Source organism: Haemaphysalis longicornis, unplaced genomic scaffold (assembly GCF_048455015.1).
Source record: "Haemaphysalis longicornis isolate Haplotype H1 unplaced genomic scaffold, Haemaphysalis longicornis Haplotype H1 scaffold_9, whole genome shotgun sequence".
NCBI lineage: Eukaryota > Metazoa > Arthropoda > Arachnida > Ixodida > Ixodidae > Haemaphysalis > Haemaphysalis longicornis.
The window spans coordinates 5,096,430-5,109,823 of record NW_027526460.1 but is presented as its reverse complement, the minus strand read 5'-3'; the positions used below and the strand labels follow the sequence as shown (position 1 = coordinate 5,109,823).

Sequence of the window (13,394 nt, the reverse complement as noted above, 5' to 3'; positions counted from 1 at the left end):
AAAGGTATACAAAGACGAGGGCAGCTGTGAGGACACCTACGCTCGAAAATGCCCATGCACACAGTTCGCATACAAACCTATTGTCTCCAAAAATTGGGCAAATTATAATGGCAAAGAGAAAACGTGCATTTTTGTGGCACACAGTGGAAAAGTGCAAGGAAAATGGCCAGTTGGATTTTATCCTTATAAGGTGGGTGTCGAGTATGGGAAACACTTAAAGCCTCTGTCATTGTCATATACTATTTCACAAGAATTGGTGCCACAGTTTGAAGAGCTTTAGATTTACCTTTAGGGTTTTTTTTTTGTGTGGGTGGTGCTCTCACCAGCTAACATCATCCATACCTGGAATGCTCTAACTTCAAATGATGTTCTTGTTTTACAACTATATATATATATATATATACATACAGGTGCCAATGTCCTTGGCTGTTTTTTTAATGCATTCTCCTGCCAGTGTAACACCTGTCAAACTGGCTAGGTCACTAAATAAAATATTTTGCACCCTGTTGAACCAAACGCATACCATCTATTGATTATTATATGTAATAATGCATTATTTCAATGGCAAAACTTTGTCTTGCTTTTTGTTATAGACTTCAGCATACCTTCCTAGCAGTCACCAAGCCACTAAATGCCAATCACCAATTTCACAATAAAATATTTTTAATAAAAACGGCTTAGAAACTTCTTCATCTTTGAAGTCTAGTAAATATTACACAAATGGCAGCTGCAGCCATTAAGAGAGAGAGAGCGAGAGCGATACATCGTTGCAGTAACTGAAGTCACAAGCGCACACACTGGCGGGCAAGCCTTCCTGTGCTGAGTGCAAAAATGCACACGGTAGCATAAACGTGGCTAATGTCACGACAAGGAGCCTTTTTGTGGAGCGAGAGAGGCCATACCAGGTGTACTTTCGGCGAGCACCTTCTTGGCCTGGCTTCTTGCGCTCCCTGTGGCGAATGTCCCGTGTCAGAAGCCCAGCTGAGGAAGGGGGCAAAGTGAGATGCACCAATCAACGAGAACACCCATGCACTGCACTTGCAGAACAAAAAATAAAGAATTCTGGCCACGTGAGAAGAGCTTCTTTGGACAAGGCAACGGGCGTATGCAGAGGGGGCCTGGCGTTTCCCGCTCTTCCCCAATCTTCAACCAAGCTTCCGCTTTCCATTTCGTCAGCACAACAGAGTGGGGAGGGCAGCTTTCTTCCTCTATGGCAAAGTGTGCGAGCTCTGAATTTTTGATTGTGACTTTAAAACAACAGTAAAGACTGACAACAAATTGAAGTGAATTTTTTCAAATGAGAATAACTTTGCATCACATGTACGAAGATTCTAAACAGTACTACCAATTTGAAAAAGAAAGGGGGGCAATTTCGATGGTCAGGGCTAACACCTGTGTGTTCATGTACTAGTGCTCAACACGGACAGCGGTACAAAAAACAGTAAATGAGGGATTAAGACATCATGGCAAAAGAGTGGGGAAAAAATCTTGGCAGACATTGCCATGAAAAAATGCACGTAAACAAACAACTTGTGAATGTTCTACCAGTTGCAGCCCCTCCAGCCATTGAAAGGTGGTTTGTTGTATCAGTTGGCTGTTGGCCAACAGGCAGCAATATGTTTGTGCCACTATTGACAAAGACGGCCCTTTTCAGTTTTTAAATTTTACGGGAGTAGCGTTCAACGTCAACTGAAACATAAACCACAGCTAGCATACACTTGTCCTATGCAAGTTTTGTGCATTCTAGGCTTTTTTTGCACGGCTGTGGCATTGTGCAGAAAAGCCAAACAAAAATAATACCCGCCTACCACGAAATTTGATTAAAAAAAGGGCATGTCTAGTGGCAAAGCCAACTTTTATTTCTGCATTGCTAGTAACTTTTGAATATCCTCCCACGCCCTAAAAATATTTTGTATGGCAAAAGTGTGCTGCTAAAGAAATTACATAGTAACCGTTCTTCACGAAGTACAATAGGCTTGCAACATTTGGACGCCTCTAAAAAAATTTACTCGGGACAAAGGAATTCATACCCCTCCTCCTTGAAAGGGCATGAATTCCCTCATCCCTGAGTGCCCTGTAGTTCTTTGCTTTTTCACCGTGAGGGCTGCAAACATTTCCAAGAGTTTGTGAATGGTGTCACATTTGCGCCATCATTGATTAAATACGCAAGAAAAAAGCCAGTGTTTTGGCTCAAACATCAAACAACACAATGAGCGCGTGTTCCCTTTGCAATCAGTTACCATGCGAGAAAAAGGGCGGCGAATGGGCATGGAGGACCAAGTGCCATTTGCTTCTGCTGAGCTCAGACATGGCGAAATAACACAAGCAGGGAAAATGACGTAGCCACTGCTGGTGCTCACCCAGCCTCATCCTCTCCACTTCCTGCTCAGAGACGAAACTGCGCAACGCCAGGGACAGCCCGTGGCGAATGGCGTTTGCCTGGGCGGTCGTCCCTGCGGCATCGTTGAGCGTGGCCTCAAAGTCGACCTTCATGAGCAGCCCCGTGAACTGCAGGGGGAACATCACCTGCTCCCTGAAGGGGAAGGGGGGCGAGCAGACACGCTGGGCAGTGAGCACGGGCACGCTTTCAAGCATGCAAAAACTTGGTTTTCAAACGTGCTCTGCATCGAATGTCCTTTTTACAGTCCTTTTAACTTGGTATAGGGTAGGTGTTGTGTTATAGGAAACAAGTGAAGTGTCATAATTAAGCTGTAGGCAGTATGGCACTACAAACAACACCCACTTTCACAACAGCCAACATGAGAAGTAAACCTAGTGGCACCTTGATTTCGCGCACATTACACAAATAAAAATGTTTGATCAGCTGCACTTATAGTAATCAACTTGCTTTTTTTCATATACAAGAAAAAAAATTTTTTTTTTTTGTTTATGCGACAGAGCTTCATCAAAGCTGCATACACTGACCATCTAAAAATACCGCACAGCTTAGCATGGACTGACTGCCCGAGTACAGTAAGGTGGACAACAAAACCTTCACACACAACTAAGCGTGAAAATAAAGAAATAAAAATAAACTCAGAATTTAGCACACACGTGCCGCAAGCATGCATTTACCCACCTGTCTCGAATTTCATAAAAGTACTCGATGCCGTGACCGTTGATGTTAACCTTGCCCGTGCCGTTGCCCCATACAGTGACTTCAGCTCTCACGTACTTGCGAGCACCTTTATGAGGAGAGGGATGCATTGCGAGGCAACATGAACAAAACGTGGAAAGACTGAGAAAAACAAAAATGGACAAGCGAACGTACCTTGCGCCTTGGCATATGGCCTACCAGTTTCATCGTACTGCAACTGCGCAACAGAACAAATAAAGTTGGTCAGCTGCTAGTGCTGGTCAAGTTGCTTGGTGAATTTCTCGATTTTCACAGTTCCAGACATCTCTACTATAAGTTGTTTTTTGATTTTACAAAACATCGACTACCTCGGGCGCCTTCACAAACAAAATTCTTCCTGACGGTATATTACGTATTTGCACATGTTTTTATAACAAAACAAATAACCAGGATAAAGCGAACTTGAGTGAAAACAATAATTTTACCAATCAACTGATATTGATACGCACAAAACATGAGTACAAAAAATTTAAGTACTCAGTTTAGGACACGTTGAAACTGCATGACTTACAAAAAGTCATACACAAGAATGCCACGAGATCAAAGAGGAAGCAGCAAAGGCTATGGCTGGCTGTTTGTCAGCATCCACGCTTGGGGCCCACTGCACGCTTAGCAAGGACAACATAGTGTTGTTACAATGTAAGTATAACAGTGAGTTGCTTGCCACAGTGAACTAGCTACACAAAAAATGTTTCTACTAATTGTGTAGTGTGTTTGTACAGTTGTTCACCGTACCGGAGGTATCTCCTGCTGGACAACTGACGCTATCTTTGGCTTCCTGTGGAGCATGATGAACTCCTTGGCGTGTGAGGAGTACGGGTGTTCAGCCAAGCGGTCCAAGGTTTTCACCAAGTACTCGTACTAAGGGGGGAAAAAGAAAAGGAATCCGGTTTAGCTGAAAGGTGTGCTCAGGTGAGGCTAGATGCCAATGCACCATACCTCACTGCGCAACGGAAATGTGTCCAATGAGCTTATGAACCCAATGCATGTTGTTTTACTTGCCCGTATGAAATAGCCCGCCGTGCTATTCTATTAATTCTAAGCTGAACTCGTGTCTCTTTGTGAAGGTTTGTGCAAGGAGGAGCTGAGGCTGTGATGTAAAGAGGGGGGCGGCTTCACGGGTTTCTGCACTCGTAAAGAAAGTCAAGAAATGCTCCATTGTTTGCAGCACACAAAGAAAAAAAAAATTAGCCAATATTATTATACATACCGCAAATACAAAATTTATTTTTAACAAGCATGACAGTTAAGTTGAATTATCCCAGCAGTCCTTAAAAGCAACAATTTTGTGACTCAAGAAAGCTGGCTCCTTTTCAACTTGTGAATGCCACAAACTCGCCCTGATGGAAGTCCTCTGGCAGAATGAGAATGACATGAAAAAGCGGGACACGAGAACACACCTGAAGATCCTTCAACGTTTCCACAAGCAGCACCTCCATTTCCTTCTTGGGGAGCCACATGCTGTCTTGAATGTTCCTGCACAAACAATGTGCAAAAGTGTGAGCACGCAACAGGAAGCACAACAGGAACTTTCGGCGTGGTGAAATCACCAAGCAATGAGACATGGGTTCTTTTTTTCCCTGCATAACAACAGTTCGATAGCGAAAATGTAGCATAAGCCACTGCAAATTACCCCTCAAGCTGGACTACTACTTTGTCTTTGTATTGCTGGAATGGAGGAGCGTGCTGCGCTGGTACAGCTGAGACACTGAACATGTTTTTAAAAGCAGCGGGAACATAGTATAAGAATGGCCAAGGCCCTATTTGTGGGTGGTCATCATTTTACGTGGAAGCCACCTTCTGTTATGTTCTTTGGGTGTACTAACACTGGCGGCCAGCCGAAGTGTGGCCGGCTGGCCACGTGTGGCCAGATGCACCGAAACAAACAAACAAACAAAAACGTGTGGCTACACCAAAGTGTGGGTTTTTTTTCGTCACGCATGCACACTCGTTCTTGGCGGCGTGACCTCTCTCTGGTGGCGGGCTGCGGAACACACATCTCCCCTCTTCGGAGGCGTTTTGCGTGAACACAGGTCGTAAGTTGTCACCGAAATTAGATGCTGGAGGGGAAGTGCTGCGCTGACTTCACGCAGCGTCCGCTGCACGTGTGAACGTGGGAAGTGCTTGGGCATCCTGGCTCTGGTGCATGTGGCTGGATAAGTTGTGCATTAATGATGTTAGCTGCGGTGTCTTGTACGACCGGGCCGGATGTCTTCGCAGGTGGCATTTTGGTCAGATGTGTTCGGTTTCGCCTTAGCTCCCCCACACAAGTAGTAACTCAATACGATCGTGGTGTTCCTGCTTCTTTTGATATTTTGTCGGGGTGTTGAAGGTCCATGATAACTCCATGGTGACAGTTGAAGGTTGAAATGGTATTTCTAAGCCGCCTTAAGGTTTTTTTGTTTTTTTGCCCCCCCCCCCCCCCCCCCCCCCCTTCTTCTCTTTTCCCTGGAAGTTTGACCTTATTTATGAGATATGGCTTGAGCTGTTTGCCTGCCGTAGGAACCTGACTCGTGAAACATAAGCCCATAAGTAATTCAGCAGGGCTATAGCTACTTTGGAACAGCGTTGAGCAACAGGCGAGAAGCGTTTCGTACGGGTTTGTCTTTTTCATGGATGCCTTGATGATGGTCACGGCTAGTTCTCCCAGCCCGTTGCTCTGTGTGTACTGTGGGCTTGAAGTGACGTGGCAGAACTTGTATTGGCGAGCAAATTCCGTAAAAGCTGACAAGTTCGTGCACGGGAACTGAGGCCCGTTGTCAGAGATGACGGTCTCGGGAAATCTGTGTCCTGTGAACACCGACTTGCAATGCGCGATGACAGCGTCAGACGACAGGGATTCGAGGCACACCATCTCAGGGTATCTAGAGTAGTAGTCTGCTATTATTAGCCACCAGCGGTTGTAGCAGTAAAAACGGTCCATTGTTACACTCTCCCATGGTCGGCTTGGAAGCTCTGCTGGCATCGTGGGAGCTTTCTGTTCTGCTAGTGTTGCAAACATTGCACACAATTGCTGGTGAGCCGCTGTATGTCATCTCCTATGCCTGGCCACCAGACTGATTCTTGGGCTTGCACTTTGGTTTTAGTTATGTCGACTTTGAACCATTTTACCAGCGAAAAACGGACAGGGACCTAAAAAGAAGTAGACGGGACAATCGCTAGACTTCAACTGAACAGCTTTTACTTGAGACACGTAATACCGTAATTACCCGATTCTAACGTGCACCTTTTTTCCGGAAAAATAGGCCGAAAAATCGCATGCGCGTTAGAATCGGATACGAAACCGAAGCTGCCGAAACAGCGAAAATTTCGTCCCACCCATCGCCATCGCCATCTCAAGATGGCGCCAAAGCCTTTAGCAACAATGTTTCGAACACAGGAAGCATAGGCGCCTAGGCTTTTCTATCGGCGTTCACAGAAATCGTCAAATCGTTCCACTTGCGCGCTTGATAACGGCAATGGCAGCAGCGGCTTTCACGCGTTAACAACGAGCTGTCGCCTGAAGCGTGCGCCTCTGGAGAAGCTCGCGGGATGCGCGTGCGAGGCGTGGGCCACGATCCCATTCGACCAAGGTTGAACGTTCGTTCAGAAGTGTGGCATCGCGAACGCTCTTGACGGCACCGAGGACGACATGTGGTCAGCGGAAAGCGACGAGGAGTGAGATGAGTGAGATTACTCCGGGAAATAAATCGACGATTTCTCTCGCATTAGTTTGCCTGGGTCACAAAGTTCCGTGCGCGTTATAATCGGAGGTGCAAGGTTTTTCGGTTTTTTTGCCAGAAAATCGGGTGCGCGTTAGAATCGGGGGCGCGTTAGAATCGGGTAAGTACGGTATATGGAAACGCTAACAGACAGGGCTAAATAAATGATAACACTTACAAATGATAAAAAACAATCTACAGTCATAGATGCGTATCACCCCACACGGCCAAGCTATGTCCCGCGCGTGTGCCCTTGGAAGAAGCTTGGCTCTTTTGCCGTAAGAGCGATGGAAGGCACGCCGTTACAGTTATCTGCCTCCCTGTGAATATGGAAGGCCTCACAAATCTCTCGTTTCACTTGGTCGCGCCCGCTGCCTAAGACACAAATGGCATCAAAGGTATGAACACGAATGGTAGGGATGCAATATACCGAGTGTTATTAGTGTCAAAACAGAAACTGCACAGACCAGCATTGCCACAGAGTACTGGCGCGTCATTCAAAGAAATTCTAGTTTGTTTCGAATTTTGCTTCATTTCAACAAATTTTCCGTACCCTCAAGCTCAGATGAACGAGAGCTAAATTGCGCAACACCAACTACCAATCACAGAAGCGGAGGCATGCATTTGTAAGCCCAACCTGAGAAAGGCGCAAATTTATCAATTGAGCCTTCGAGTTCACTATTTTAGAATATGTAACGTGTCAAGCTTCCAAATAACGCTTCTGCTGCTTTGCAAACACGGTCTAGGTAATTTTCAGAGCCCAAAGCATGGAAGACACTTCAGCAGTCGCCACTTTAAGTAAGGTACCAAGCTATTTATCTTACATAGGGTGGACCAGCTTATTAAAACATTAAGACATAGGCATTTGAAAACTTACAGCTTTTGGTCAGCTGGTGCTTCCAGCATGCCCTTGCCAATCATTCGACTTTCCAGTCTGTTTAGCTCAGCAAGATGGGTAACAGCATCCTAGAAGAAATAAAAATAAGTGCTGGCTGTTAGGAGGCACCACAGCGAAACTGGCACGTGTAGTTTGGTGTATACCATTAAAGCCCTTGCCTTGACACAAACTGTAAGAGACGCCTCTCGGGCTCTTCTAACATGTCCCAAACGTCACGTGGTATGGTTACCATGGCTGAGAACTGAATGTCTTGTACCTCAGCAGCAGTATGCCTTAAAAAATCTCAGCAATCATACCATGTCCCCTCTTTTTGCCTCTATTTTTCATGTAAAGACTGCTGCTACGAATTACCAACTTGCCTAAATGTACACCATATTAATTTGCAACAAACCAGCTTAATTAATTTAAAACTAATCAGAAAGTTAAGTGTGCTGCAATTTTTCCAGAAGCTCTGGTGCCATGACTAGTGCAAGACTCCTAAATGTCTTGTTAAATAGTAATGCAGTGCAGCGCATATACCAAAAGTTGCTGACTTGTCACTCTAAAAGCACAAGTCTCACCCAATTCTATGCAAACCAAAGTTCATGTTTTGTATGGTGGGCATACTAAAGCATTCTTTTTGCAGCGCAGAAACAACCACAGTCCTGCAATATATTTTTCGTGATAAATAATAGCACTGTACAGTTGACAGCTTCTACAGAACACTTTAGCAGGTACAGATATGCGTAAATAAGGACACAGTTATGCCAACTCATGAATTCCTACTTCATGTAGTGTATCACTCCGCCAAAGCGCTGGACCCGTGACGTCAGTGCGCGCGCGTTTTGAAAGGTGTTTGCTATGAATGCGTGATATCGTCTGCCTTGTCTCACGCAGTTTGCTTGTCACCACTGGAGTCGTTTATAAGCATATTAAGTCCCAACAATCACAGGAACGGCTCACGCCATGTTCAAAATATTCCCAGTAACGCCCTACTTGCGCCACGCGGGGAAACATCCAGCTACAGTGATAAGGCCCAGCGGCAACTTCCAGTGCCGTTCTTAAGTTGTCACCGAGTATAGCAAAAGCAGACATCTTCTGTCGCCATGGTTCAGGCTGGAATGAGGTGCTCCGCAGATTTCAAACCAAAATACAGGTTGCTATAAAAACACCATGCAGGTTCTGTTAAGCAGTTGAAGCTGGCCTCACATGCAAGTGGGTAGTGACCGATTTGTCTCAAAAGTGTCAGCAAATTGTCAACACATTTCAAGAACCAAGTCTTGCTCTCACGTGCAACGTAGCGTAGTAGTGGGGCCTTGTTGTGTAGAACAGGTAGTGGAACGGCCGCCCAGAGTAATCGAACTGCGCAGCTGCATTTGAACAAGACGCCACCACGTTAGTGCAATGAAAAAAGGGCTTGACACGCACTATGGCTAGCCTTCAAGAACTGTTGCCGAATGCAGAGAGGATGGAATGGATGGGTAGAAATATTTCGGCACGCTTTATGACGCTCAAATACAGATTAATACATGCATAGAAGCACACACGCACTCCTGACACTGTATAGGTAGAACAAACCTTACATAGAAATTTTGCAATAAATCCACATTTCTGCATGCACAAAAGATACGTTCAATCTGCAAGACAAATGGTACACACACACAGACAGCATATGCTTGGCCGGTAGAGTACTGAAACACTCTGGATTATTACATGCTGTGAACCTTTGACATCGACAGTGTGTTTGCTGGTTGTAAAGAACTAATTTTAAAGATTTCAAGATAACTGTGTAGTTACTAGCATCACCCCCCTACACAGTGCAGCAATGACGCTAGGGTGATTGTAAATTGCCATCTTGCAGGCGTAGTTACATCTCAGGCAGTTACAAAAAGTAACCCTAAATATGAAAGCTGAAATTTCAAGGGTTTTACTGCTCTATCAGTGTGGGCAAATTAACGTTTCTCGGCAGCAAACACAAGCTGGTTCAAATGTGCGAGCAGTTTCTGCTCAAATCTGGCATGGAGAAATTCAGCATACCTTTTTCTCTAGGAAATACATCTTCAGGTGGCTGGAAGTAGAATGATCCACAATTTATTAAAACGAAAATTTAAGCTCAGTCCCTGTAACAAATACAAAGGGCTCGTGTACCTTCATAATTGGTCTTGCTTTGGGCTCGTGTAATCCCGAAGGCATCAAGTACTGAATCGCTCTCTGGACAGGATAAAAAAAAATGTAAGTGGACTTGGGGCACGCATGTAAGGCAACAATGGTTAAACAACCAGTCGACCAACAGGGCTACAGAGTGGCTATTAAGAGGTGGGTCCAGAAGTTGGTGAAGATTATTGGCTTGAAAATGGACGGACGAAATAAGAATATTCGGAAGGAGGGAATGGACTTAGGCAGCACAAGACAGGAATGGGGGACCTAAGGGAGAGGCTTTGGTCTTGCAGTGGGCATAGATAGGCTGACAATGATGTATTTCCTGGATATTTGTAGATGATTACATGGACGTAATGCTGTCACTCTGCATTGGAATCACCTTACAGCTCCTCTGACATTAAAGGTATGATTATTTATCATAATAGCCATCACAAATTAGTATATGACAGTCAATGCTCCAGTAGTTTCATCCACTGGCAACTCGTTTGCTCTGCCTTCACTGCAGCACAAGTGATACTTGCTGTGAAGCAACCTTTAAAGGGAAGCCTTGAAACTGTGGCATGGATGTGAAGAGCCAACATTTCTTCCTGCAGCAGACAGCAATGGCGCAAGCAAACAACTCACGTCTATGTCATCCTGTGTCATCTCATCGACGTCAACACTCATCATGTTTGCCAGGTGCCGTTTTCCCAAGTCAAACTCGTGTTGTTCTTTCTTTATGAACTCATCTGAAAAGTGTTAACAAGAGTTGAGTTCAAACAACTGAACCATCAGCTCTGCATCACTAGTGATAAACAAACAAACGGAGGGAAAGAGGAGGGGATTACGCATCGCACACTGTGTGTGCTTCGCTACAGTATGCGTTGTCAGTGTGCCTCCACACTTGTTTGAAACAGTGCGGCCACCGTTTGAGAATTTGTTTTCCAAGGCATTCATTTACGCTGCTTATTGTCAGGTTTACGAAAGGACAACACTGTGCAAGCTCAATAAGCTGAAGTTTATATGCCTGGGCTATATATAAGGTGCCCTGTTGTGGAACAGAATACTGCACGAACCTGGATAGTGGAGGGTTGTGGATTATTGCGGACTAGCTCTTTATTGAATACAGAAATTTCACACATAGGGTGTTTTCGCATTTCACTTTTACCAGGAATACTCTCTGTAGGCAGATGTCAGGCCTACAACCTTGCGCATAGCAGCATAACGCCATGACTGCTAGGCTACCGCGGCAGATAAAACAGCCCACCTTTTTCCACCTTTCACAGGTCGAAGGGGTTCTTCAAACCACACATACAGGGTCGTGCGACGATAATTGGAACACTTTAAAATTTTTTCCCGAACGAACCGCCGCTCTGTTCGCGCTCTAACTGCACACGAAAGTCGCATTTCGTGGTCTATTTTGTTTGACACCGGGAACAATGACGGTACTTACCTGTCTATTCTGAAAATAAATAAAAACGATTTTTGCCTATGGGAAAATGGCAGCTGATTTAGACGTGCGAGCCAGCACAAGTTCATCTTGGAACGACTGTGCCACCTGGGGCATTCAGAGCGAAACGCACGTTTGGGATTCACGGTAGGAAGGAGCCAAATGGTGTAGCAGACGATCAGAAAATGTGAAAGCGGGTTTTCTGATCGTCTGCTAGCTCATTTGTCTCCTTCCTAGGTGCATTTTCTGATCGTCTGCTGCACCATTTGGCTCATTCCTACCATGAATCCCAAATGTACATTTCGCTCTGAATGCCCCCGGTGGCGCTGTCGTTCTAAGATCAACTTGCGCTGGTTCGAACATCCAAATCAGCCGCCATTTTCACATAAGCAAAAATCGTATTTATTTATTTTCAGAACAAACAGGTAAGTACCATCATTGTTCCCGGTGTCAAGCAAAATAGACCACAAAATGCGGCCTTCGTGTGAAGTTTACAAGCGAACACATGCGGTGGTTCGCTCAGGAAAAAATGTTAAAAGTGTTCAAATTATCGTCACACCACCCTGTATTGTGTGGAAGCACAGTTCCAACTGTGTCACACAATTTCTGTGGATGATCTTGGCATGAATTTACAAAAAACAATAAATAAGAAATGGTGGTCCTCTTCCAGAGGATCAACCAACTTACAATGGAAGGGAATTCAGCAATGGCACAAGAAAATAACGTTCAACAGTTAGCATTGGAGACACAATAAAGTAGGTGAGAAAAATAGCAGGTGGTTTTTTTTTTTTTTTCGGCAGTTTCTCCGCTAGTTGTTATGGTTAGGTAGTCATAGACTGGAGCAGGTAATGAAGTGGTAAATAACTTCTTTGTTGGAGAAAGCTCTTCGAATCCGTTGGGGTCACCGCTGCGCCCAGAGCCATCTTTGAATTTAGCCTCTATCAGAAATAAGATGATTAGAGCTGGGAGTTGAAATGGCAACGCCTTAGCCAGTAAGTCACCACAGCACTGCTAACAAGACGTAAGGGACATCCACAATAGCTAGAGCCTACAGCTAATGCAATGAAGATCATTCTGTGGTACCACCTCTCGTCGTGCATTCACCGCCACCCAGTCTCCAATGGGTCTTACTACAGCACTATCATAGCGTATAGGTTAGGATTGCTTACACCAGATGTTAAGCTAACGATGTACTGTCTTTAGCCGCGTAATGTTGGTTTAGCTCACTTTATTTTTATTTTTTTTTAGTTTAGGCTGGAAAGCATCAGATTCGGCTAAATTACGATGGGACTGAGAGCGCCTAGGTCGTACCTTTCAAGTCCCTTCTCTCTTCTTTAAGAGAAGACAAAAAAACAGCTTCACACTAGCATATAACTTAAGCAACTTCCAGCGAACGTGTGCTGGCATTCTACTTATGCCGGCATGTGTTCATACAACAGAAGTCTATGAACAAAAAAAAAAATAAAAGCGATATTACCGTACGCCTTTGCCCGCTCCAAGTATGCCTTCATAGCTTTACTGATCTTCTGTACTTTGGTCTCCCCTTGCAAGTGGAGCTGCAGTATGTCTGGTGCTTCATTGCTTGCCGTCTTCTCTCCGTAGGCGCCAGCAGTACACAGGCGAACCTGAACCTTGAAGCACGGAAAGCAAGGCGCTATGATGTAGTACCCGAGAAAAGCACGCGGTACAGACACGGTTTGGCCTCAACACTCTGGCTTTCTCTTTAAACTGATGCGCACTTCTAATTTGTCCTGCAGTGATGAGAGGCTGCGCTTTGTCGTTACCTTATTTATGGGCGACGATCGGGGCCGCGAGCAACAAGTATTTATTCTTGAAATAAGTTGAAAACTCCTAGCAGACTTCATTGCTGTGGCCGACGAACGAAACTGTACAAAAACAAGTCACACCAGCCGAACACGACAATGCCGCGCGATGAATTCTTGTCGTTATGTTCTCCACTACGTCGTTAGGGGCAGCACATGTTTAAGTTACTCAGCGGTTTTACGTAAACCAATGGCTATTTATGGTAAAGTGTATGTAATATAACTTAATTTATTTAATTTTTAGTTATGTAACAATTTATTATTATTT

At 44.8% G+C, this 13,394-nt stretch overlaps 2 protein-coding genes across 4 annotated transcripts in view; one reads left to right on the top strand and one right to left on the bottom strand.

Annotated features, from left to right (window-relative positions):
• LOC144152298 (uncharacterized) overlaps positions 1 to 10,546 on the top strand; it is a 14,402-nt gene extending 3,856 nt beyond the window's left edge. For 2 of the 3 annotated variants that reach the window (XR_013319137.1, XR_013319136.1), the window contains exon 4: positions 594 to 676. The gene's annotated coding sequence lies outside the window, so the exon portion shown is untranslated. Of the gene's footprint in view, positions 1 to 593; positions 677 to 10,210; positions 10,278 to 10,379 lie in introns of those variants that run through there. The other variant, XR_013319138.1, reaches the window with a different exon arrangement.
• Mrps9 (mitochondrial ribosomal protein S9) overlaps positions 1 to 13,394 on the bottom strand; it is a 13,665-nt gene extending 271 nt beyond the window's left edge. The window contains exons 1-13 of the mRNA XM_077683541.1: positions 13,088 to 13,394; positions 12,781 to 12,934; positions 10,499 to 10,602; positions 9,863 to 9,925; positions 9,752 to 9,782; positions 9,005 to 9,084; positions 7,715 to 7,803; positions 4,537 to 4,612; positions 3,872 to 3,997; positions 3,272 to 3,314; positions 3,080 to 3,185; positions 2,361 to 2,533; positions 903 to 981 (exon numbers count right to left, since the gene is read on the bottom strand). Of these exons, the coding sequence (XP_077539667.1) occupies positions 903 to 981; positions 2,361 to 2,533; positions 3,080 to 3,185; positions 3,272 to 3,314; positions 3,872 to 3,997; positions 4,537 to 4,612; positions 7,715 to 7,803; positions 9,005 to 9,084; positions 9,752 to 9,782; positions 9,863 to 9,925; positions 10,499 to 10,602; positions 12,781 to 12,934; positions 13,088 to 13,168 (1,205 nt within the window). The 5' untranslated portion in view covers positions 13,169 to 13,394. The remainder of the gene's footprint in view (positions 1 to 902; positions 982 to 2,360; positions 2,534 to 3,079; positions 3,186 to 3,271; positions 3,315 to 3,871; positions 3,998 to 4,536; positions 4,613 to 7,714; positions 7,804 to 9,004; positions 9,085 to 9,751; positions 9,783 to 9,862; positions 9,926 to 10,498; positions 10,603 to 12,780; positions 12,935 to 13,087) is intronic.